This window comes from Meriones unguiculatus, chromosome 20 (genome assembly GCF_030254825.1).
Source record: "Meriones unguiculatus strain TT.TT164.6M chromosome 20, Bangor_MerUng_6.1, whole genome shotgun sequence".
NCBI classification, from domain to species: Eukaryota; Metazoa; Chordata; class Mammalia; order Rodentia; family Muridae; genus Meriones; species Meriones unguiculatus.
Genome location: NC_083367.1, coordinates 62,841,283 through 62,867,381, shown reverse-complemented (window position 1 = coordinate 62,867,381; position 26,099 = coordinate 62,841,283). Strand labels below are relative to the sequence as shown.

The following is a 26,099-nucleotide window of genomic DNA, read 5'->3' as shown; positions in this document are numbered from 1 at the left end:
TGTAAGAACACAAAAGTGGCTGGCTGGCTGGCTAGTTACAAGCCAGAAAGACAGGCCTCAGCAAATACTGAATCAGCCAGCACCTTGGTCTTACACCTCCAGCTTCCAAACTGAGGGCAAAGAAATGTCTGATAGCTCTGCCCCTCAGTCTATACGGTACTGCATTGTATGTAGCAGATTAAACTAACTTGGTCATTGGCTGATTTCCTTTTGGGAAGCAGCCGGTGAAGACCTATGAAGAAGCCATGATAAAACTGATTGTTACATGTGCTAACCTAAAATGCTAATTTTTAGAAAGACGATACCCTGGTGAATACAGATTAAATTAAACAAATAGCAGAGCTTTGTTCCAGTTCTAGTTCATCAAAATTAGTTGATATAACAGTGTCATTTATCCAAGAGCTAAAAAAAGAAAAGGAAAAAGAAAGCACTCTGAAGACAAACAATTGTAAGCTGCATGGCTCTGTCTCCTTATTTCACAACCTTCCTAACATTAATCAGGATGTCTTATTTGATATGCATGTAGTTCAGCAGGATCATAAGCCCTGAGACCAGCAGGGACCATCAAGATGTTCTAGTCTGGGGATTTCTGGTGCATTGTGAAGACCTCTCAGGACCTGCCATGTGGAAGGCCAAATTCTTTTCTGAGCACCAACTGGGTACAAGCACAGTGTCTGGAGACTTGACCATGAAGGACATGAAGGGTTCAAGTTTCTGTCTTCTGAAGTTTGTGTTCTAATACGGAGATCCAGAGAATAAGCAAGCAAAAGAATAGATAGCCAAGATGACTTCATCATTTCTTGAATAATTACATTACTCCCTGAAAGAAATAAGCAGGCTAAGTAGGAAGTGGAAGTCCAGGATGGTCAGGCAGACCTCTTGAGGAAGTACTATCATGGGAAGAAAGACTAATGACTTGGAGCAGCAAGTTCAAAGGTGCAAAGACATGACAAGTGGCCTGGCAAAAAAGTGTGGGACACTGGGAGCACAGAGAACTAGGAGAGTGACATGGAGATTGAAAGCAGAGAAGAGCCAGGCCTTGCAAGGCCGAAAATGTCTTGGGGGAGAATGTGGACTGTGGTCTAATTGCAAAGGGTGGCACTGAAGAATGAATTCTAAGCAGGGAAATCTGAGATCTGGGCTGATTTGGCATAAAGGATGAGTCCAAAGGAAGCAGGGCTGGAAGCTGAAAACCTCTGAAGAGGTTTTGCAGAACTGCTGGGGAGTGGGGAGGAGGAAGAAAGGTACACTTAGGAGAAATGGCCAATCTTGGTGATAAATTGGATAAACCCTGTCTGATGCAGAAAGCAGCTTTGTTGATGAGGGGTGAGAGCTACGTTTACCTATGGAGATAAGGGTTAAGTCCTGAGAACACAGTGAGATTATACTGGTTTAGAGAACTGCAGCGGTGGGTTCTCCAGACTCCACAGCCTCATCAGCCAGAGGTAACTGGCTAATTTTACAGTATCAGGCATAAAATCTTTTCTGTCGAGCAGGCTTCAAGTCCAATTAGATTATCCCCAGGATATAAGTGCCATTATTGCACCTCTTGCCATAGCTGGTAACTGTTGGGTCCACTGGATAAACTACTGTTTATCATTGTTTTCCATTGGCAACCTGTTATCTAAAAAAAGGGGTACCAAGTAAGCTCCTATTTCTCAATGATCAGAACCTAATGTAAAATTTTGCGTGATAATTATTTTTTTATCAGATGTGACAGTTTCTCCTTTTAATCTCAGCACAGCAGAGGCAGAAGCAGGCAGATCTTTGAATTCAAGCCCAGCCTGGTTTACAGTGAGTTACTGGTTAGCCAGAGCTACATAGTGAGAGCCTTTCTCAAAAAAAAAAAAGGAAACTTTTTTTTTCCCCAGAGTCAAGGCAGTGTTTTATTTGGTTCCTGTTTTAAGATGTTATGAGAACTTAATAATTCACATATAAATTATGTGATGCTTGATTTATATTAAGAAGTAAATAGTTGTTCTTCATCCTTGGTTGTTTCTTGGCTCTCAAAAATCCCTAAGCTCTCCAGCACTGATGAGTATGTGGACTGCGGTTTCTGATAAACACCTGTCAGCTGTGGAGGTGTCTCATCATAGATATGACTGAAGGCCAGTGACTTTAACTAGCTATAGGAAAGAGGCGGAACACCAAAACCCAAGACAAGATTACTGATGGGATTTGAACTCCGCCTCCTCATCTTCCAGGGAAGGAAGAGGCAGAAGAGTGAAGCGATCACTAATGACCAAGGAGGAAATAGCATCATGCCTATTAATGAAGTCTGCAAAAAGCAGTTTAGGTGAAGCGGGGGAGTGCCTGGAGGAAAATCCATGGGGAAGCTCTCCTGAAACCTCACCCTGTGCGCCTCCGGCTGGCTATTCACCTGGACCCTTTTTAATGGGTAAAAATAAGTGATTCTGAGTCCTGTGAGTCACTCCAGCATGTTAATCATCCCCAAGGATGCAGTCAAATTGGGAGCACCAGTGTTACTTTTCTTACGAATGTGATCAAACACCTGACAAGAAGCGGCTGGAGAGAGGTTTGATTCGTGGTTGGAGGCATGGGCCGTCACAGTGAAGAATAGGCAGCTGTGTGGTGACAGAAGCTCACACTGGTTCCTCGCCTGTCTCCACCGAGCAGGAAGCTCGGAAAGGAAAAGAGGAAAGGCCTGCTGCTCAGTCGGGTTTCTCTCTCCCTCCACTTATTTAAGGCACTCTTACTCCTCAGCTAATGTTTTCTGAAAATGCCCTCAGAGAAAAGTGTCTCTCTCTAATGTTAGAGGCATAATGTAATCCCATCAAGTGGACACTCCAAATTAACCATTACACCCAATTTACAGATAAAATATACCACACAACCTGGGTCTGCAGGGCTAGCTGTCTTGTGGAACTAAGATCCCCTGTGGATCTGCCTCACTCCTGGAAGACAGTCATCCATTACAGAACATGCAACTAGTTATCCTAGAGAGAGTCATCAATCAGTGACCAAACCCTGGAGAATCTGGTGTCAGAGTGTGGAGGGGTTTAGGAGCAGGATAAACAGTTTATTCCTATATCCCTAAAACTACTTACTACCCATTATGTAATTAAATCTGTTATTAAAGAATTAACATGACTTCTGGGCTTTAAGGGTAAAATTTAAAAAAAATGTAAAATTTCAATTGCCTATTATTTATTAATCCTTTTGCAGAAAGCAACAGAAAAACAGCATGACAGGATTGTTAAGGTTCCAACCCATATGCACCATACAGACCTCTTGATAGTTGACAGACTATTTTTATTAACAATCAACACCACTTTGCACTTACAATAGGAAAATAAACACTTCTTTGATCAATATTTAAGCGAAAACTACCTTACAGACTTTTCAGCAGGTGCTAGACATGATGTTCAGAAGACAAATGCTAGCTTCCTGGGATCAGCAGGATATGCTTTGCTGTGACTTATTTAAAAACGTACCTAACAGTGTTCCTGAAAGCAGTTTAACTGAATTACAACAGGAAAAAAAAAGCCAGTATTTATACCTAGTTTTCACTATGACACCACACACAATACATATCAGTCCTGACTATATGGCTTCAATACTTTTTATAAAGGTGCTTAACAGAAATTCAGATCTCACTGTAGGCCAAGAATTTCAGAATGCAATAAGGCAATTTCTTAACTCCAAAGTTTAATTAATGCACAATAGTTCAAGCAGCAGATACTACCTCAAAGGAAATAGCTTCCTTGTTTCTCCCCAGTATATGCTGATGCCTGTCAGTTCAACCATGACTGGGACAACACACTGCTGATCTTGTTGCACACACTCACACATACTCACACACACTTAACACATATTTCTTCCCAATCTAAGCCTTATTTTACACTGGATTATTTTAGTTTGTAAATTCTCCTGGTCTCTTAAAAATCTATGCATCGGGAGACTTTAACCGAATGAACACGGTGCCATTCCTCATTCTTGACAACAGAAAGCCACAGCAAAAATAGAGCCTCATAGAAATTTCACCATTGAATTTTTTTTAATCTGAAAGCTTAGTATGAGTCAAAGTTTTATAAAGTCAGTAGTCTCTGCAAATCTTTGTTAGTTCAAGAAAACTGATCTTAAGACTTGTTTTCCAAAGTCTATCCATCAAAGTCCCACTTTCCTAAAAAGTCTGTTTAAAAGAGTTCACTGCCTTGTAAACAAAGTGGAACCATGTTGACTCTCATTTGCTCAGTCCTGTCACTGTCCCATACAACTGGCTGCTACTCAGTCTTCTGAGTCCCTCCACACACAAGTATAAACATACAAAAGGAGCCACCAGGACCGATCAGCACTGACGCTGAAAACACCTGATGAGCTTCTGTTATAAAGTGCTTTGAATTTAAGTTTGGTTTTGTTTTTTAAACTTCAGTCTTCAATACTGAAACTTCTAAGTCACTCCATTTTTCCATTAAAAAAAAAAGGAAAATATACTTGAGGGGAGGATTAAAAAAAACTTGGAATAAATTACAAGATAGATTTAAGAAGAAAAAAAAAGACTCAGTATTTAACCAAAAAAAAAGAAAAAGAAAAAGAAAGAAAAAATGCAGGGGCTGGAGAGGTGGCTCAGTGGTTAAGTGCTTATTGCTCTTGCAGGTGACCCCAGTCCAAGTCCCACACCCACATCAGGTGGCTTCGGCCACTGTAACTACTTCCGCTCTGAGAGATCCAACACTATCTGCTGTCTTCCATGGGCACCTGCATTCATATGAACAGACATACACAGACACACATAACTGCAAATAAGATGAACCTTAAAAAAGACCCCAATCAGTAAGAAGTACTTCAAATGCATGGGGTTGCTGACACAGCCTTTTTGGTAATAAACAACAATTAAGCACAAATGAACTACCCAGTAATGGAACTATAAATGGCATGTCCAATTGATTAAAACATTGCATAGTCATTAAAGACAGTTAGGAAGATGCTAAAACAAAATATGAAAGGCAAATTCACAAGGGCCCCTGTGGCATTTCCACAGGGCACAACTCCACATACAACTCTGCACAGGAACACAATCAGAAACACTGTGTCATCTTGTCATGGAAAGTCCCTCCCTTTACTGAAGAACATAATATAAAGCCCCTCTGGTAGCTATAAAATTTTGAAACTATAGATAAAATAAAAATAAATGTCTCTGAAAACTAATGTTCTGAAGACACCCTTCTAACTTCACTCAGAAATCCATTTGCCTCTACTGAGAAATGTGCCATCTGGCCCAGGGTCCAGTTCTCCAGCACAATTAAGGGGGCTAGGTGGCTTCCCAGAATGCCCTGTGGCCCAGTCCCCATGGTTGACATCATCAGGCAGGCCCTAATAGTCCACGTTGAACACTTCATACAATTGGTTTTTAAAGACAATATTAAATGTTTTTCCATCTCTGCCTATAGAAAAACCCCAGAGGCACAATTAGACTCCTCTTATAATAAAACAGTTCTCACTCAGTAACCAAGCTATGGGTTCTGTTGATTTGTTTTCAGTACTGAAGTAGAACCCAGGGCTTTGCACACTAAAGCTCTACCACTGAACTACATCCTTAGCCTCAAGTTACAGATTTCAAATAAAAAAATTGTGTTTCTCATGCAGAACTGTGACCATAAATAAAGACCACTAGGTGATATCTACTAAGCAAAGGCTTACTTACCAAAAATAGCAATTTTTAATAGAAAATGAACTATTTTATTGTTTAACAACTCGAGGTGGGGGAACAACTCCATTTTTTTTCTAACTGCAGTAGAACAGGATTAGACTCTCCAGTAGGCCCCCAAAACATTGAGATAGAATATTTTTGGTAGTCTTACAATGACAGAGCATCCTAGCAATTCAAGGTTCAAATGAAAATGTTCAATCAAGAATAATTCACACAGAATATGTACTGTTCTCAAACAGTTGCCTAATTGTAAGTTTAATTAAGAATAAGAAATTATCTTAACATCCTAGTCATCAGCTATGTGGACGTACATCAATAAATGTCAACAACAGCGCAGTCACAGTAGCTGCAGCACTTTATACTACTACAAAAGTAGCCATCAAGGGCCTGATATGCTCAATATGGTGATGAGGCTTTACTTCTTGCAAGCTGTGTATCTTTCAGTGACATTCTCCCAGTTGATTATATTCCAAATAGCTTTCAGGTAATCGGGTCTGACGTTTTTATACTGAAGGTAATAGGCATGTTCCCACACATCAATCCCCAGCAATGGAATAAGGCCTATCAGAAAGAGGGGAAAAAAATTACTCTTTAATATGGCATCATTCACTTGTTTCTTATGTAACAGAAAATATGCATATTTCTATAAAAACATTAAAAATTTTTATTTTGGAGGAAAATAAATCACATAAAACAGCCCCTAAAAAGTCAGTTAAACTTCAGAATCTTAACACATGTTCCTAAAATAGCAACAGAAGCTTCTACTCTTGAACCCCAGTCTTCCTCACAGTGTCAGTCAGGAGCCACAGTCTCAGCTAAGGCCCTGAGATTTCCTTTCAGGGGGCTGGAGGAAAGAAGGCAGAGAACCTGTTCTACTCTCCAAGGGTAATTTTAGTTTTCTGGAATAAACATCAATCATGAGTCACTAAAAAGAGTAACAGGAAACTAAATAGGACCAAAGAAAAATGAAGACTACCTTCAGAAATTAAATGGTATAAGTAAAGAACTTGGCTCAAGCCGGGTATGGTAGCACAAGTCTGTGTTCCCAACACACAGGAGGCTGAGGCAGGAGGAGTAGGTCAGACTAGCCTGAGCTACAAAGCAAGACTCTGTCTCAAAGCACATTTCTCAAGCCTTCCTATGAAAACACCTCAACCAGTTTATCTGGATCACTTGTGCAGAACAGAACGCATTATTAATAAAGTAGCAATATTCTGAGTGACTTTTTATTCCAAAAGATAACTTTTTGGAATTTTTATTCTAAAATCTTCTCATTTTAAATGACTTAAATTTAGTTATTTATTTTACATGAGAGCTCTATCTGCATGTACACCTGCATGCCAGAAGAGGGCATTAGCTTCCAGTATAGGTGGCTGTGAGCCACCATGTTGTTGCTGGGAATTGAACTCAGGACCTCGGGAAGAGCAGACAGTGCTCTTAAGTGCGAACCATTTCTTCAGCCCCCACCACAATGCACTTGCTGTGTGTGGAGGGAAACCACAAGCTGAGTGGGTACCTGAGAAGCAGGCCTGACTAAGGAACTCACTGTGTGCAAGTTTACCACGACATTAACAGGTTCTATGGAATCTCGCCTCCCCAAAAGGACCGTCTATGTTCCGTAAATCTGACAACATGTGGAGAAGTGAGACATGGGCAGAGGTGGAAAGAGGAGCAGAGAGCTACTGTTTAAGGCATCACATCAGAGTCAGAGCCACAGCCTACTGCTACACACAGCTCCACTTAGCTCACTCTTCAGTGACATTTTATAAGGAACAACTAGTCAATTAGATCCAGGGGAAAGAGCTGGGGTTTCACACACTGCAGGACCCAAGTTCTGGTCCCGGTCTTAACACAGACCAGAGTGCTACCCAGAGTGGAGCACGTGATCCAGTCAGGCTCAGCTTGTACTTTCTTCCCTCTTACTGCTGATTTATATTGTAGTGCATATGACAATTAAAACTGACATTAATTTTCCATAGAATGAAACAAAATTTATAATTCATAAAAAAAAACTTCTTACTAAGAAGTCTACAGAAATCACACATGCTTATTTTATAGACTATCAATCAGTTGTTTGTTTGTTTTCTTTTATTGTTGTTGTTGTTTTTGGTTCTTCCTGACAGGGCTTCTCAGTGTAGCCCTGGCAGTCCTAGACTCAATTTCTAGATCAGGCTAGCCTCTAACTTACAGAGATCTGCCTGCCTCTGCCTCTGCCTCTCGAGTATTGGGATCAAAGGGGCGTGCACTACCATGCTCACCGATCAGTTTTTATTTTGAAGACTCTGGGTACAATTTATTAACATTTGACCAAATTATCACACGTTTAAACTCTGCTAACTTGCATTATTTCTAGCTTAATCCATTCTAGGAAATAGGACCTCAGAAATGGAAAGATTAAGAGTTTTTAAAGCTCACCTGTTGTTCCTTGCAATGGATCCTGGTTAGCGCAGGCAGCAATCTGCAAGCGACCCTGCTCCTTGTTGAAGCCAAGCCAGCCCCAGCCTGAACCTTGGATTCCAACAGTCACAGCTGTCAGCTTCTCCTTAAACTTCTCAAAAGACCCAAAGTCACGTTTGATAGCCTCCAGCAACTCTCCTGAAGGAAAAAAAAAAACCAAACCAGAAAAAGACTTCAAAAACTACAGAAGTGTTATGTTCATTACACTAAAATATTCTTGTCACAGGACCAAGTGGACAACATCAGTGAGAAGATACAAACAACCCAGGGAACCTAAGCATCACCAGCACTCCTCCTGCCGGGCACCAGACGCTGGGCTGAATTTCCATTCGAATTGTTTTTAATGAAGGCTGATTAATGCAGTTAGGGATTTCTTCAACCCCTGTGCTATTTTCACCAGGAAAGCAAGAACATTTTCTACTGGCTTTCTTCTGGTTGGTTTTGCCCATTTAATAATTTTGACCTCCCCCATTTGGAAATTGAAAGTTACTGCTGTTATTCAATGCTCTCCAAGCCTAGGTCGTCCCATCTTTTTTTTAATTATTTATTTTTATTTTATGTACATTGGTGTTTTGATTGCATGTATGTTTGTGTGAGGGTGTCAGATCCCCTGGAACAGGAGTTACAGACAGTTGTGAATTGCCATGTAGGTGCTGGGAATTGAACCTTGGTCCTCCGAAAGAGTAGCCAATACTGTAACCACTGGGCCATCTCTCCAGCCCAATCTTCCCATCTTTATCATAGTATTTTTGAAATGAATGCTTTTCTTTTGTTACTGAGCTAATGTTTTACTATAGGACTGGAGCATAGCTCAATGCACAAACGTGCTATTCAGGAAGCTCTGCAATTGATCCCAATAAAGTAAAGGAAAGAGAGAAAGAGGGGGCAGAAAGAAAGGGGGGGAGTAAGCAGCATATTGCTCTAGATGGCTCAGAGAGCAACAGCACTTGCCCTGCAAACCTGGTAAGTAGAAAAAGAAAACCATCACATAAATATACACACAATAATAATAAAATAAACTTTGGCCAGGCAGTGGTTGTGCATGCCTTTAATCCCAGCACTCAGGAGGCAGAGGCAGGCAGATCTCTGTAGGTTCTAGGACAGCCTGGTCTACAGAGCAAGTTCCAGAACAGCTATGGTGGCTACACAGAGAAACTCTGTCTCAAAAACCAAATAAATAAACAAACAAATAAGCAAACAAACACACTTCAGGGGTTAGAGAGATTTCTCAGGTGTTAAAAGCATTGGTTACTCTTCCAGAGGACCCAGATTCAATTCCCCGTACACACATGGCAGCTCACAACTGTCTGTAACTCCAGTTCCAGGGGATCTGACACCCTCAAAAAGAAGATATACATGCAGGCAAAACACCGATGTACATAGAATAAAAATAAATCGTTTTTCAAAAATAAATAAACTTTTAGCCATGTATGGTGAGTTAGTCCTAGTCTACACAGGGAGTTCCAGCTCGAGGTACTTAGGGAGACATTGTCTCAAAAGAAAAAAAAAAAAAACCTAATAAATTTCTAGACACTGTCTACATATTGAGTTTCAGGCCAGCAAGAGCTACATAGTAAAAATCTGTCTTTTAAAGAAGAAAAAAAATTAAAAGGAGAAAATAAATCAGCAATCATTCCTAATATACACCAAATATAAAACTGCAGCAGTATATACCAACCTTTGGGTTCTCCACCACCATTAGGGCTCAAGTTCGTCCAGAATATGGAGTGATTAATATGGCCCCCACCATTGAACCTCAGTGCTGGCTGAAGAGCAATCTGAGCCGTAACATCTCCTGAAATATAAAATGTAAGCACCTTTTAGAAATTCTTCCTCTCAGGCTGGAGAGATGGCTCAGAGATTAAGAACACTCACTGTTCTTCCAAAGGTCCTGAGTTCAATTCCCAGCAACCATCTATAGTAAGATGTGGTGTGAATGCAGAATGTTGTATAAATAATAAATAAATCTTTAAAAAGAAAAAGAAGAAATTCTTCCTCTCTAAGCCTGCAGTAGAGTAAGTACCACAATCAGGCATTACGACACACCAAAGCTTTTGTTGTTGTTGTTTTCAGCAGTACTCATTAAACAAATAAAGACCTAACTCCCCAGGAGTCACTTGGAGGAAAGTTTTCCAGGCATCTGATGTCACCTTCAAAGAAATGTTTTCCCAGCTGGGTTATTCCCCAGCTTCACCATTACCACATCCTTCCCAAATCTGTTATTTTCTAAATCAGTTTCTTCCCGGACTGAAGGTTGGAGTGATTTGCTTATTGCAAGTAAAATTTCCAGAATGTGGCAATTTCCTTCTTTTGGTTTGGCCATTTACCTCAAACACAGCCATGTTGAAATACCACACTTCCCCACTAGATGCCTCTAGTCAACCAGATGTCACTGACTAACATTTCAGTCAGCCGATATCCCAGACCAGAGACTGAGTAAAAGTACATTGCAGAAAAAGTGAATTTTACTGTGTGATTTCTCAAGCAGTACAGCTAACTTAGAGACATGACTACCAACTATTTTTCTTGTAAAAACTGATGGATTAAAATTAAAACATACAATTTTGTCTAGCCATTTAAACAATATTTCCAGGAGTTATGGTTGGCTCAACAGGTAAAAAAATGAAAAAGTTCTTGCCAGGAAAACCTGACAACCTGACTTGAGTTGACAATCTGAGTTCAGTTCTTGGATACCACAATGGAAGCAAAGAACTGACTCTCAAAAGTTATCCTCTGACCTCCACCAGCTCCATGTCTGCATGCTTGCGCACACACACACACACACACAGAGACAGGTTTTTTAATACCACAACACTCCCATACACATCACTGGAAGTGCAAACAAAGAAGGCCACATACCATGGATTTTGTTGGCTGACCTCAGCTCTTAAAAATATAGGTAAATACATAAACTTAACTGTTTTTGCATTTAGTGACAGGTACTGTTTCCCACAAAACTGCTATTTTTCTATTTTGACCCCAAAAGTACCAAGTGTAGCAGGTGCTAGCCTGTTCAACTCCTCAGTTAAGGGCTAATTCCTGCATTTTCCTCTCCCACAAGGGTGTGAAACAGGGTTTCCACGGTGCAAAGGGCATCTCAGGGGCCAGGGAGTCCGAGTCCTAGACCAAACTAATCCTACTGTTGTTCCAAAACCACGACAATAATCACAACGCGGGTGGCGACCTTCTCACGCCACTTCAGACCCTCTCCTGCACCTGCCGGCAGGCCACCACTGTATCGCTTGCTCTCAGCTAAGTCCCTGCCACCCTGCCACTCAAGGGCACCTGACTGACCAGCCTGGGCACTCTCAAATGGCTGCCAAGACTATGAGAAAAGAAAAAAACAAACTTTTCCAAAGCCATATTATGTAACAACCGCGATTTTAAATATCCATATGCAAAACAAAAAAAATAAATATTCATTATGCAAAAAAGGAGTGGCGTCCAGGAGCTGTCTTTAATAGACTCCCAATTTACCACCAACGCCAGCCAGCAACACGGGTGACAAAAAAAGACTCACGATAGTAAAATGTTCATCAAGTACTTCTGTGAGGTCCTGGGTTTTCCGGGATACTAAAGGACGTTTATGCAAACCAACCGGGGCAGGCTCCTGCCTCAGAACAGACCACCCTCTGGGAAGCGAGGAGCGGGTGGGAAGCGGTGTCCGCATGGGGGCTCCTCCAGTGCAGGGGTCTCGCACCTACCCTTGGCCAGTGCCTCGTGGTACTTCTCCTCGGTGACGTTCAGATTGTTCACGTAGGCCGCGTGGTGCTTGCTGTGGTGCAGCTGCATGATCTGCGCGTCGATGTGCGGCTGCAGCGCGCCATAGTCGTAAGGCAGGTCGGGAAGGCTGTGCTTGTGCCGGGAGCCCGCGACACTGGCCGCCGGGCCCAGCCTCCTGCCCGCGCTGAGGACAGAGAGGACGCCGCGTCAGGCCACCGACAGGGCGACCGGCCACGCCCGCCGCCCGAGACCCACCCCACGGAGGACGCCGCGGCCCGGGTGGCCCCCGCTCACCTGCTCGCCGCCCGACACAGCATTGCTGAGATGCCCACGGCCTCCGGTGTCCGGACAAGTCAACGGTCCGCTCGCAGGCGTGCGTCTGCTCCGCGGCGTCCGAGGCGCCTCTACAAGGACACTTCAGGGCGGCGACCCTGCCGGCCGCTCCCATCGGCGGAGGGGAGGACGGCGACTCGGGAGTGCCTGGCTCGGGATGAGCGGTTCCCAGAGGAGGCCGTGTCTCCCCCGCGATGACTTGGTAGGGCCCGAGGGCTGGCCTCAGCCACGCCTCCGAGGTGGTCCCGCCCCGCCTTCGGCCTTGGCCCCGCCCCTTCTCGGTGCGCGCTAGCCAGCCTTCCTCGTGGGCTGAGTCGCTTCCACTCCTCTGGGAAGCCCCGGAGACGTTCCTCCGGGAAGCCACGGCCTTGCTGCCGGTCAGAACCATGGTGTAATCAGGGCCCGTGACCCCGTTAACGTGTGCCCGCAATGACCTTCCCTGGGGCCTCCTCCAGGCCAGAGCCAGGACCGCAGCCAGGTGGCTTCATCTCCAGGGAATGCCCAGTAACTTCAATTACGTCGCAGATTTGCGATGTTCATCTGTTAGCCCTGGGTGTTGCTGAGTCCAGGTACAACCAGCCCAGCCTCGCTGTTGACGAGTAAGAGTCGGGATTAGAACTCGGAGTTCATCTTTCCTGACTAAGCCCTGTCTGGACCCTGCAACATCTTGTGCATTCGGTGACTTCAGAAGCCAACTGCTCAGCCGAATGTAAAAGGGACATTTTTTTTTCCTTTGTAGACTTATAGTCTACTAAACTGGCTATCAGATGTTTTCGTAACAATTAGACATAGAATTTAAGACAGTCTTCCTCTGCCACTGCTAGGGTTCAGGCCTTCACTGATTAGAATACTATCAAAGGAAGCAGAAAGCCTGTGGCTGAGTGTTCCCAGTGCTGTTTTGTTTTGTTTTGTTTTGTTTTGTTTTGTTTTCCACCCCTTCTGCAGCTCTCCCAAGGATGACTGGGCTTGGGGTAAGAAACTTGTTCACCAGCCTGAGGAGAAAGTGCCTGTACCCTGGGGTACAGGAGACCCAGGTTGTATTACGGATACAGGCTTCAAAGAGCCTGGGTCTGAATGGTTGAAAACACAAGTTGTTAGCTGAAGAAAGACAGTTCTGAAGGTGTTCCTTGCCACGGAGGTCTAAAACTGTTACCTTGAGGGGCAGGCTAGTCAGTTCCACAAACCTGGACTTAAAATCTCTGCATGAATCCAATGATCTCAGTGATATCCTTTTCTGTTGCTTTTGGGTTTGTTTGTTTGTTTGTTTTAATTTTTTAGGTTAGCATACAAACTAATAAGTTTTGTTATAACGTTTTCATCTTTATTCCTTTTTTCATTTCACAGATCTTACCCCTGCAGGAATCTAAGTGAAAACTGATCATCATCTTCAGAGACACAGTCCCAAATGTTGAAGTCTCAAAAGAACCAAATCCCTAAAATGCAAATTTCCTATAATTACAATTCTAAAAAGTGTAATGGTGAAATTCTGAAGCCATAATGGCAAAAATTTCAATTTCCATGTTTTTTTTTAAGCGAGAAAGTTTTCCTAAAATGGGTAGAAACCGAACTCTAAGGAAACTTTTAGTCACAGAGTATAGATCACAACAGCAATTTGCAAATATGCCACCTGCCCCGACATTCCTTCCAACTGACAAAATTTCCCAGTTTTCACAATGAATCAAAGACACACAGGTAGGGGACACCACATGTGGAGGAGGTCAGACTCCAGGTCCTTAACTGTCACCCACTAGAAGCACATTCTCAATCCCATGTAAGGCCACAATGTTTATAGAGCAGGAACTTGATGATGTAATCAAACCCAAGACGAACAGGGTTCAAGCTACACCAATGACAAAAAGAAGGACCTAGCATAACAAGCATCCTAAATAAGCCCTCTACCTTCAGGAAGGCTTTTTTTTAAGATTTATTATTTATACAACATTCTACCTGCACACCAGATCTTACCATAGATGCTTATGCGCCACCATGTGGTTACTGGGAATTGAACTCAGGACCTTTGGAAGAATAGCAAGTGTTCTTAACCGCTGAGCCATCTCTCCAGCCATCTCTTCAGAAGCTCTTAACTTAAAAATCATTCCTTCTGGAGGCCACACTGCTGAGTACCACACTGTCCGTTTCCTGCTAGCTTTGACATGTGAATTTGAGAACCATCACCTGGGCAACCGGGATGTTTTTACCAGAGTCTGTCCGCTTTGTAGGTGACTTAAATGGAGTAAATGGTTTGGCATCCCTATCTTCCTATTGTGTTGACTTTGTCTTAGCTTTAGAGTTGGCCTCAGCTCTGGGCTTGTCAGTCGCTTGAGAAATGTTTTGTTGAAGACCATGGCACAGTGTGAGCTTGGCCTGCTGCCCCCTGGAGCAGTTACATGTTTCTTCTGTCCCCACCCTGAGTTTCTCAAATCACAAGCATCTGCTGTCCCTTAGCCTTGCAGTATGGTCCAAAGCAAGCCATGAGGCTTGGGTACTTATGCAAGATGATGATGTCAAGAAAAAGTCCACAGTTCCTGCTTTAAGCCTCTGCCGGTCACCCTGAAACCTCAAGGCCGGTGTTTGCCCACAAGAAAAACATCTTTTGAAACTGTGCTCATGACTCATGGACACTTACCAAACTTTAGCCTTCCTTCACCCACAGCTCAGTTAAGGCTTGCTGCTCTTCACTGAGAGGTCTCCTTTTCTATCACAGCTGTCTCCCTTTGGCTTAGACTGAAATCGGCCAGCTTAGGCTGATGTCTCCAAAAGGGGGAGGGAGACATGTCTGTCTTCCCATAAGTAGGATTTGCACGCCCCGGGGTCCTGTCATCTACTATTGATGACTTAAAGAAGCCACCAGAGTGGCTAACTGGCTGCAAAACGATTGTGTATGTGGTAGAAGCCACACAGTGTGATGCTGCTTAGTCACCAGGGTTGTTCTCCCCAAATCTGGGCTCTGACATGCATGTGAAATGTACCTCACGCCCAAAAGATGAAACTCAATCCTGTCTTCACACCCCCTTTTGTATGTATGTACATGTTCCTACGGGTGTAAACATACGTGTTTATGGTTGCTGTGCTCATGGAGGCCAGAGATCACTACCAGGTGTCTTCCTAAATCACTCTCTACCTTATTTTTACAGACAGGGTCTCTCAAGCTGGCTAGTCATCAGTTCCCCAGGGACCCACCTGTCTCCACTCACTACCCTGACAGTGCAGGAGTTACAGCCAGGCACCACCACACCTGCCTTTTATGTGGCCACCAGGGATCTGAACCCGGAACCTCATACTTAACGCAGACACTTTACTCACATACATGTATACACACATATGTAACACATATGTATATATACACATACACATGCGCATATATGGCTTTAATGTGTAACCCAGTCTGGATACCTTGAACCCCCAATCCTCCTGCCTTGGCCTTGGCATCCAGAGTGATGAGTTGGCATCCAGAGATGTACCTCCATGCTCGGCTGTCAGACCTGTCTTGCTTGTGCTCAACCTAAGTTCAGAAACTTGCTCCAACTGCCTCTTTGCACCTTCGCCACTTATGCCTGCCATCACAATTCATGCCTTTAACTCAAGGCATTCATTTTGTAACCCAGGCCTTGCTAAGGCCTCTTTGTTCTGACCTTGAGCTATGTGTGCCTAGATTGCATTTGCTTCTCAGCTTCAGTGACAACCCAGCCTCCTGTCATTGCCTTTGACTGGTCCCTGACTAACTCTCCCCACCCTTGCAAGGAACCCAAGAAACCAGAACAGAATCAAGGAAGGTTGAAAAGAATGCTCATCCCGTATTTATATAGCAGGTCCCTCTAAAAGCTCCCCCGTTAATGACTATGCAGTGTTCCTCTACCTGTTAGGGAAACAAACAGACATACCTCACATCTATTGCTATAATGAAAGTTATTTTGCTTTCATGTAGCCGCCAGGTAGTGCTTCTTCCCAGAGTACAGTGCTCTACAGAACTTTCAGCATCGTTGCTGTTGAAAAGTTATGCCAAATGACCACAAGTCCATGTGTCTGAGATATGGAATAGTCCTGTCCTGTCTCAACAAATAGCCGAATCTCAGCTCACTGCTGTTGATGTCTGAGTCACTGATGTTTCTCCAGTGCTTGGCAGGGTAGAGCATTGAGAGTAGAAATGTTATAGGAATAAAATGCCTTCTTAGAGAGAAATCACTCCATATACTTAGCAGTTAATTAATGAAGAGTTCTTTAATAGCCTTTGGCTATCAGAATGGGCAGCACAGACAAAGCGATGTCCATAATGGCCTGACCCATAACGGTCAGCAGAGGCAAAGTAAATTTTGGTGGCATGATTCATATGGACTTTCGGTGCTGGTTACTCAATCATGGAGTTTCCAGGCGTGAAATAGATGAGAACCCTACTCCATTTCTGTGGGATCTATATCAGCAGAAAATTTTTCAAACAAACAAAAAGGCTACATCAGATCATGGCAAAAGGGAATCTTGGGCAATGAACCAGACTTGAGCCAGTTTGCAGACTCAGAACTTCTTGAATGAAGGAACGGCCAGGTTCCCCTGAGGAAGGAACTTGATAAAACACCTAAAAGTTTTATTCTTAGCCTTTCCCCAGTCCTTCCCAGATGCAGACATTTAGAAGTTGCAGACTTCTCACCCTGGCCCCTGACCTGTGGAATGAGGGCTAGCACAGCTGGAAAATGGCGACTCAAAAACAGTATCAAACCCATGAAGGAACTGCAGAAATTAGTGCTACTATCAATGACTTGAAAGATTCATAAACCTGAGGTATACATAAGTTAGTAAAATCTTCTCCTTAGGGTGACTCTTATTTGGGGACTAGCCACAAACTGTCAAAAAGTCATCAAATCCCTGGGCTCTCACATGCATTTGTCTGCTTGAGTTTGTAAAGTAGTCCCCACCATGGGCTGCCGATATTCTCCGAGCTCCCAGGGGAGGCTTCATTAACTCGAGGCACTTTGGTCAGTGTAACTGTTGGCAATTTGGAAAGTCTATTCCAAATAATTAAAATAGTTGCCTATATACTTCTGTTGCTCTAGCACTACTTCTGATACCAAAACCTGTAGTAGAAACTTACAGAATGAATCTATAGAGAGAGAAAGAGATTTATTAGAATAACTTATAGGCTGGGGTCCAGCTAATGCAGCTATGGCTACCTATGAACGGAAGGTCCAAGACTCCAGTTTTTCAGTCCACAAGGCTGGATGTCTCAGTTGCTCTTCGGTATAGGGCCAGAATCCGAAAGAAGTAGGCTCTAATGCCAGTAAAATAATATATTTGCTGGTGAGGGTGAGCACAAACTGTCAAAGAGAGCAAGCTTCCCTCTTCCATGTCGTTTCAATAAGGCTGCCAGTAGAAGGTATGGCCCGGTCAAAAGGTGGATCTGGTCATTTGGGTTTTAGTTAGTTAATTCCAGATGTAGCCAAGTTGTCAACCAAGAATAGCCATCATAGACATCATCCATAAAGATGGTGTCTATAGGTTGACTACATGTGACACCTTCCATAAAAGTAGGTTCTATGGATTGACAAGCTCACAATAAAGGTTTAGGGGAAGGATCCAGTGTGGTCTTGGCTGCCCAGTGCACAGGTCACAGAACTAGTAACCAGCCTTCTGGGCACTAGACAGGCTCTCCATCTCTTCCTTTGGAGAAACTAGCCTGTGTGTTTAGCGTGCCTGGTTCCCCTAGTGCTTATCTGTGAGCAAAAGAACCTCTGTGGGGCCAGCAAGCCAAACCTCTTCGCCTCCCACACCATTGAATTATATGCCTAGCGCAGAGGAACAATGCTGTGGGAAAGGGTCAGGAGGTTAATGAAGGTAGACAAGGGTGATGGAAGCAAGCCATATCGTCTCTGCAGTGGCAGACAGGGCTCACCTTTCCCTGACATGCTTAGTGACGTGATCAGCACCTCTACAACAAAGGGGACAAGTTGTCAAGAAAACCCAAGTCTATTTTTGGTGCTGGGTGTTGAACCCAGGGCCCCATACATGCTAAGTGTGCAAGGCAGCCCCACAACAAATATACTAACATACATAAGCATGAGTCATACAAAACATGAACTCAAAAGACGGGCCATTTGAGTGAAGCCTTTTTTCTCTGCTGCTTTGTTTAGACCCTAGGTAAGACAGGCTGCCCTAGAACTCAACATATAGGTCAGGCTAGACTCTATCTTGAAATCCCCCTGCCTCTGCCCTCTGAGTGCAAGAGTGCAAGGATTATATTTATGTGCTACCATATCCAAACGATTGAGCGCTCTCTCTCTCTCTCTCTCTCTCTCTCTCTCTCTCTCTCCTCTCTCTCTCTCTCTCTCTCTCTCTCTCTCTCTCTCTCTCTGTCTCTCTCTCTCATAGGGGAAAAGAAAGTGGGGAAATTTTAGGAGTGTACCATGAGTTTTAGAGGAAATGAGCTTGGAAAACATAGCAACCTGTACAAAGCTCCTCTGGGCTCTGGTTATGTTTACTCTGAATCTCTTCCTCAGTGACAGGCAAATAGTTTGGCTTGTGTAGCTTTTGGGGGGAGTCCTTCTGTTTTCGGGTTTTCGAGACACTGTCTCAAGCCTAGCTTTGGATTCTCTGTGTATCTGAAGATGACCTTCCAGTTGCTGGGATTACAGGTGTGTGCCACTGTGTCCAATATGCAATGCTAGGGACAGAAACCAAGGCACACCAAAAAAGCGCGTGAGAGCTGAACTCAGCCCTCTCTCTGGTTTTTACAGCGCTGTGTGTTCCAGGTTTGCTTTGAGCTCACTGTGTGGCCCAGGGTGGCCTCACACTTAGGCAATCCTCTTGCACTTGACAGGCTGAGGCAGGAGGATAACTAAGGGGTGAAGGTGACCCTGTGCTACATGAGATCATAGAAAGCCCAGAACAAAAGATGAAAGGCAAAGTTTTAGGGAAGAGAAGGAAAAGAAAAATTGGAGGAGAAAAGGAGGATGGGAACAAACACTGGCTTATTCCAGAAGTAAGTCATCCCTTGGGCTGAAGATACAATGACTCAAAATCAACCAAGGCACTGTCCCTGCCAGATTTGGGGGCACACATCTGTAACCCGGACACTTGGGTGGTAGAGGTGAGAGGGCCAGGACTTCAAGGTCACTCTTATTAATGCAGGAAGTTCAAGGCCAGTCAGGGTCATGTGAGACCCCGTCTCAACACACACACACACACACACACACACACACACACACACACAGTGCACACATGAAGGGAGAACATGAGTACACTACCATCAGGAAGAACATGGCTCCCAGTAGCATGTGCCACAGTTCCCCAGTAAAATTTGGCAGAAATGCAGTGATATTTTGGCCTTCAGGCACTGAAGCTTTTCAGAAACCTTATGATTTACACTGACTGGACGGCAGGGGTAAGCATTACAGGGAACAGGTAGAGAAATGACCTTCAAAGGATGCCTTTCTTTTCCCTGATTCAAACGTCTTCCAGGTTAGTACTACTGAGAGACAGTAAAACCTTCAGGAGGTGAGGCCAGTGGAAGAAATTAGATCATTGTAGGATGCCCTTGGAGGAGGTATTGGGAACCTGGGCTTCCTGGCTTCCTGGCTTTCCCAGCCAGGCTTTCCTGGCTGCATGCGGTGAGCAGGATTCTTTTGTGTTTCTTCCATGAAGTGCTGAGCTGTCACAGCCCCCCAAACAACATGACTAACCAATCAAAGACCATGGGATGAACTCTGAAACCAGGAGGAAAGAAACACCCAACTTATTTATCACACATTCAACTCAATAAGAGTGTGCTGTTTGGTAGTGTATAGAAGTAACTTTCATATACTTTAATGTTAGATTGAGATACTGTGGTAAGTCAGCTGCCTAATATTTATTGGGGTGGGAGTGGGGTAAAGGGTAAATGTGCCTGCTGCTAGAACTGCCAACCTGAGTTTGGTCCCTGGGATCCACATGGTGGAAGAAAGGAATGATGCCTGTAGGTTCATGGCATGGCGTGCATGCCCACACACATCCACATGCACACAGGATAAATCAAATGTAATTTAAGAGGATAATCAAATAGCCAGGCATAGTGGTGCTCGCCTTTAATCCCACCACTCAGGAGGCAGAGGCAGGTGGACCCTGTGAGTTCGAGGCCAGCCTGGTCTACATAGACAGTCCCGGGATAGAACTACATAGAGAGAACCTAGATAAAGAGAGAGAGAAAGAGAATGAAATAAAAAAAATTGGGGTTGGAGAGAGAGAGCTCAGCAATTAAGAGCATGTACTGATCTTCCAGAGGACTGAGTTTGGCCCAGCGCCCAGATCAGGCAGCTCCCAACCACCTGTAATTCCAGTTCCAAGGGATCAGTATCCCTTGCCTCTGCAGGGACCCCTGCACACACATACACTCTCACACACATATAAATGACCTAAAATAAAATTAAAACTCAAGCTGGACAAAGGTGGCACGCGCCTCTAACCCCAGCACTCAGGAGGAGGTGGAGGCAGGCGGATCTCTGTGATTTTGAAGGCAGCCCGGTCTGCAAAGGGAGTTCCAGGATTACACAGAGAAATCATGTTTCAAAAAATAATTAAAACTTAAAAAATAGAGAGCTAGAGCGAGGCCCCATGGGTTAAAAATGTGCACTATTCTACAAAGGCACCCACATCAGATGGCTCACAACTGCCTGTAACTCCAGATCTAGGAGATCCAATGCCTCTGGCATCTGTGGGCACCTGCACCCATGCACATTCTCACACACATACAAACAATTTAAATAATAAGTCCTAAAACATTATTTTTATATGTCATGAAGTTTGGATACTTGGTTTTGGTATCATTGTTAGATTTTCACTACAACCCTTCCACCAGGTTGTTTTTTTTTTTTTTTGTTAGGTTGACAATTTGCTTCACATGGTGACCACCAGAGGGCGGCTCTCCTGCAAAGATGAGCTCTCATTTCACCGTCGCTGGCCAGTCCATAAAGTCATACTTGGGTACCACCCCACAGCTCTTACTTCCCAGCATTTTTTTTTTTTTTTTTTTTTGTAAAAGTTTTAAAGCCTGTTTACAATTTTTGGCCGAGTAAACAATTTCATTGAGACACTGTGGTTAGTTTCTAATGCTCTATCATTTATTATACAATTACTAAAGGATACTCTATTGTAAAGAAAACCTTTCCAGGCTAGAGAGCTGACTCTGTAGTTAATGGCTAGGTTTGTAACGAGAATGTCAAGAAAAAATTTTCTTTATCAACTGAAGGTGAATAATTGTTGTTGTTATCATTATTATTTTTATTATTATTTTATATTGATTTTTTTTTTTTTTTTTGAGACAGGCTCTTTCCCAGGCTGGCCTGGAACCTAGTATCCTCCCACTTTAGCCTCTTGATGAAGTGTACCATCAGGGTCTGGTGCACAGTTATTTAAGGCAGAATAAGTGCTCATATCTTCTTAATAATTTCCGGAGTAATACACTTATTTAATAGTCTGTTCCAACGATGAAAGAATAGTTTCCTCTATTTTTCTCTTCTTTCAAAAATAACTATGGTGTTGTAGCTGGTTTGGTGGTTTTTGAGGCAGGTGTCGCTATGTAACTCAGGCTTCCCTCAAATTTATAATCCTCAGTTCCTGAGTTTTTGGGATTACAAACATGCTGGAGTTTTCACATATTCAGTATTTTTAATCAAGTACCTTTTGATGCTAAATTGCCCCTAATTTGGCTTGTGGGAAATCCTTCAAACTGGTTCCTGTGGTTTCAAATTTTACTTTTGGCAAATATTTTGTATCATGAACAATGGCCAGACTATCTACTGTATAAAATAGAATTGTAACCTACAACCTATAACTATCTCAAGAAGGCGACCGTTATCAGCAATAGCCAGCTCAGGAAGCTACCCTGCTGCACTGGGCTGGGAGGAAGTCAGGCAGCTCTCTACTCACCCCTCAGGAAGCTAGACCATGCCCTCTGGAACCGTCAGTGCTGGGCTTACAGGTGAGTTGCCCCACACCGTGTATAAAGTTCTGGGGATTGACCCGAGGCTTCACGCCTGACAGGCACTCTACCAGCTGAGCTACATCCCCAGCCCATGACTCTGCTTTCAACTTAGCCAACTATGCCAGTCCACAGTAGGCAAATGGGGTGACTGGCTTCCAACTAATCACCTCCAGCCGCCCAGTGCCCAGCCTCCAGTCAGCCCCTAGCTTAGCAGCCCCTTTCTCACAGGGAAGCCTCCTCTGCCTGTGATGGAGCTCCTGCAAACTCGCATCATGACTTGTACTTCCTTCCTCGTGTACCAGAGTCTAAAAAGATAGCCTCTGCTTTTTAGCTTAATTCTTGCTTTCAAGCCTCTACTGTTCTCATCTGGTTTGTTGTGAGGTTTTTTGTTGTTGCTGCTGCAAACTTTATTCATATGTAATTTGAATGCAAGAAGTGTGCCCTTTTAGTGCAGGCTTAATTACATTTTGCAGGTGTGCATATCACGGCACGCTCAAGAACAAACACGTAAACCTGGGTAGCCACATGCAGAGTGTGCCTGCGACCGTAAGCTTTCTCCTCAGTTGATTCCTCTGCTCTCCCACTTCTAGCTCCTGCTGATCCCAAGTCTGTCACTAGTTTGTCTTTTCTCCTGAACCTGTGGATATATCTTACTAACGCAGACACTTCCTCTGCATTTGAGGCATTACAAAATATTTGACTTATGTCCTCCAGAACTGGAACCAGGGGTTCTGTTTTTGTCCCTGTTGTCTTTCAGTGGACAATAGCATGTAGGGGCTAGGGAGATGGCTCAACAGTTAAGTACACTTGGATGCTCTTCCAGAGGTTCTGAGTTCAATTCCCAGCAACCACAGGGCAGCTCACGATCTGATGTCTTCTTTTGGTGTGCAGGCACACATTCAGACAAAACTCTCCTATACATAATTAAAATTTAAAAACTTAGATACCAAGAGTGGATGCTAGCTGTACTTACCGTTAGCACTGGAGGATAACCACCCTGCTTTGCCCGGAAGGATTCTTTTAGATTTATGTGTATGGATGTTTTGTCTGCATGTATATCTGTGTACCATTTCTGTGTCTAAAACCAGCTGAGGTCAGAAGAGGACATTACGGATGATTGGGAACCACCATGCTTGGAATTGAGCCCAGATCCTCTGGAAGAGCAAAAAGAGCTCTTAACCATTGAACCATCTCTCTGGCCCTAGCTGGGGGTGGGGTGGGGTTGTTTGTTTGTTTACCTTTTTATTGGTTCTTTATGAGTTTCGTATCAGGCACCCCAATCCCACTCATCTCCACATTTCCTCCTACCTGCCTTCCACCCTTGCAACCTTACCCCCAAAAGAGAAAAAAAATCTCGTTGTGAAAGCTGTAGTGTGTCACAGTGTGTCCCACAGTATACCCTTTTGTCCACACTTCTTTGCAAATGTTCATTACAGTGACTCATTAGTCTGGTACGAGGCCTCTGGCTTCTGCTACACTCACTGGGACTCCTCTTGGATATCCTGTTATTGCCCTGTATCATGGAGATTCTGTAGTTAGGGATCTGTAAAACTGCTCCCTTCACACACTCCAGCAGTCCCTGGATCTGGGCCTGAGAAACATCTGAGCTGGTCAGCTCACCAGCTCTACTGTACCCACATCACTGGTGCAAGCTCTCTGCCCTGCCCTAGCTGGCCCATTCAGTTCCACACCATAAAGAGGCAGAGCCAGCTCTCCACTCTCATACCCTTGGGGCTTGCTCATCCATGCCCACGCCATTAGGGCCAGCTCTACTGTGCTGCCCAGGTGAGGTGCCAGGGACTGCTATCCCGAGTGCTGCAGCATATGAGGGACAGGACCATCTCTCCTGCTCTCATGACCCCAGGGTCAACTCTCCCACATTTACACTCTTGGGGCTGCCCCCCCACCCCCTTGGTCAGCTTGACGGTGCTGCTGACTTGCCTGGGAGTTGAGTGTTTTGTTGGTGGTGGTGATGGGATTTCTTCGTTTTGTTTCGTTGTTTGTTTGAGACATGATTTCTCTGTGTAGCTCTGGCTGTCCTGGAACTCACTGTAGACCAGGCTGGCCTCCAACTCACAGAGATCCACCTGCTTCTGCCTCCCCAAGTGCTGGGATTAAAGGCGTGTGCCACCACCACCTGGCTGCCTAGGAGTTTTAGACTAAATGGCCATTACCCCAGGGAATCCTGGGGAAAGAAAGGGACAATCCATCACCCTTCAAAGCCCTTTCAGAACCAAAATTAAGACATTTATTTTTTAATGGGTATATATTAATTGTACAAAACAATGGGCTTCAATACATTTATTTTTTTTTAATATCCCTATCTACTCGTGGTCAGAACCACCTGGAGCTAAGGTTACAGGTGGCTGAGAGCTCCCTGCTGTGAAACTGAACTCAAGTCATCTGGGAGAGCAGCACATGCTCTTAACCCACGAACACTCTGGCAATCTCTCCAGGCTCTCATTATTTTTATACGTGTCTATACTGTACTTTGATCATATTTCCACTTCGTTACTATTTTTGTCCTTCCTCTTATTGGTCCCCGTAAGACACTTATTTAAAGTGTGTTCAAGAAGTTGGAGAGATAGCTCAGTTAGAGCACTGGCTGTTCTTCCAGAGACACAGGTGCCGTTCTCAGCACCTAAACGGTGGCTCACAACCATCTGTGACTCCAGTTCCAGATCTTCCACCCTCTCCTGACTTCCACAGCCATTGGCCACATGGACATACATGCAGGTAAAAAGTGTTCAAAGGTGTGTGCATGTGTGTATGCGTGCATGTCACAGGCCTACAGAGATCAGAAGAGGGCATCAGATGCCCTGGGACTGGAGTTACAGACAATCATGAGCCACCATGTGCGTGCTGGGAATTGAAACCAGGTCTTCTGGAAGAGCAACAAGTACTCTTAACCACTGAGACATCTCTCCAGCCCCAAGTGGCATTTCAAATTTAAACTTAATTTTTCTTTGCTTTAACTTCTTTGGTTTCTTATTTGTGTCTCATTTTTACTGTCTTTGGAGACAGTAACATAAAATATGTGTACTACAATATACATAACTTCAAAACCACAGAAATTTATAATGACGCATTATAAATCACTTAGTGAAAATGAGTGACAGTTACTATCTCTAGGACAGAGCCCTCCTTGGGCACAGTGCCAGAGTGTGGAGCTCCAACACTGCAGCTATATTCTTCCCTTGTGTTCCTCAGTTGTGAGCTGCCATGTGGGTGCTGGGAATTGAACCCTGTGGAAGAGCAGACAGTGCTCTGAACCACCGAGCCATCTCTCCAGCCCGTGTTCCTCAGTTGTTATCAGCTTTACTTAAGAGTGGATTGGTTTGTTTTAGTTTATTTTGGACATTGGAGGTTATTTTGTTTTTTTTACCTTTAGACTACATAAAATTTGGAAATTCAGAGAAGTCTTATCTCCTAGAGCCACCATCATCCTCTTTTTGAGTATTAGGTTTCTGTACTATCCTTCCATCTTCTCAATATGTGCCTACATATATATATATGTATTTCTGCGCCTTACTTTATTCACTTAACAGAATCTCATTCCAAAAGCTCATTCCAAAGTAACACATAACTATTAATGACTGCATCCTCACCAGGAAACGGTATTTCAATGTGTATTTCCGTTATGACAAAGTTGATCCTCCTCCTACGGTAAATTTAAGGAGCTCGTCTCTGAGAGTCACGTGTTCACGTCCTTCCTCGACTTCTTTAGTTTTCCAAGGCCCCTGCGATGTAAACTGCCAATGTTTTCTCTAGCCTAGTGGGACTGCTCCAAGGCTTCTTTGATCATCTGGTCTGTACTGTAATCATATCCTCATAAATGACCTCGGCCAGGACACCTTTACTGGGGATTAACAGTGCTCATAAAGCCGGCTAAACCGAGCAGGGCGAGACTGCCGAGCAACGTCGTCCTTGCTGCGGTCCAGATGACTGTGTGTTCGACCTGTTCCAGAACCC

General features: G+C 43.9%; 1 protein-coding gene across 1 annotated transcript; it reads right to left on the bottom strand.

The window, feature by feature from the left end:
• Window positions 1-3,252: 3,252 nt before the first annotated feature.
• Sod2 (superoxide dismutase 2) lies at window positions 3,253-12,306 on the bottom strand. The gene is made up of 5 exons (XM_021635719.2): window positions 12,146-12,306; window positions 11,833-12,035; window positions 9,807-9,923; window positions 8,087-8,266; window positions 3,253-6,232 (listed from the first exon to the last, which is right to left on the bottom strand). The coding sequence occupies exons 1-5, from the start codon at window positions 12,166-12,168 to the stop codon at window positions 6,087-6,089; spliced, it is 669 nt and encodes a 222-aa protein (XP_021491394.1). The 5' UTR covers window positions 12,169-12,306; the 3' UTR covers window positions 3,253-6,086.
• Window positions 12,307-26,099: the final 13,793 nt, after the last annotated feature.

What these genes read in the sequence shown, in the direction of transcription:
- Sod2 (XM_021635719.2), bottom strand. Translation starts at nt 12,168, where the DNA reads ATGCTGTGTCGGGCGGCGAGCAG. An exon ending in CTGTGTCGGGCGGCGAGCAG is followed by an intron (nt 12,036 to 12,145) that starts GTGAGCGGGGGC and finishes CTCTGTCCTCAG; the next exon opens with CGCGGGCAGGAGGCTGGGCC. An exon ending in TCCATTGCAAGGAACAACAG is followed by an intron (nt 6,233 to 8,086) that starts GTGAGCTTTAAA and finishes TCTTTCTGATAG; the next exon opens with GCCTTATTCCATTGCTGGGG.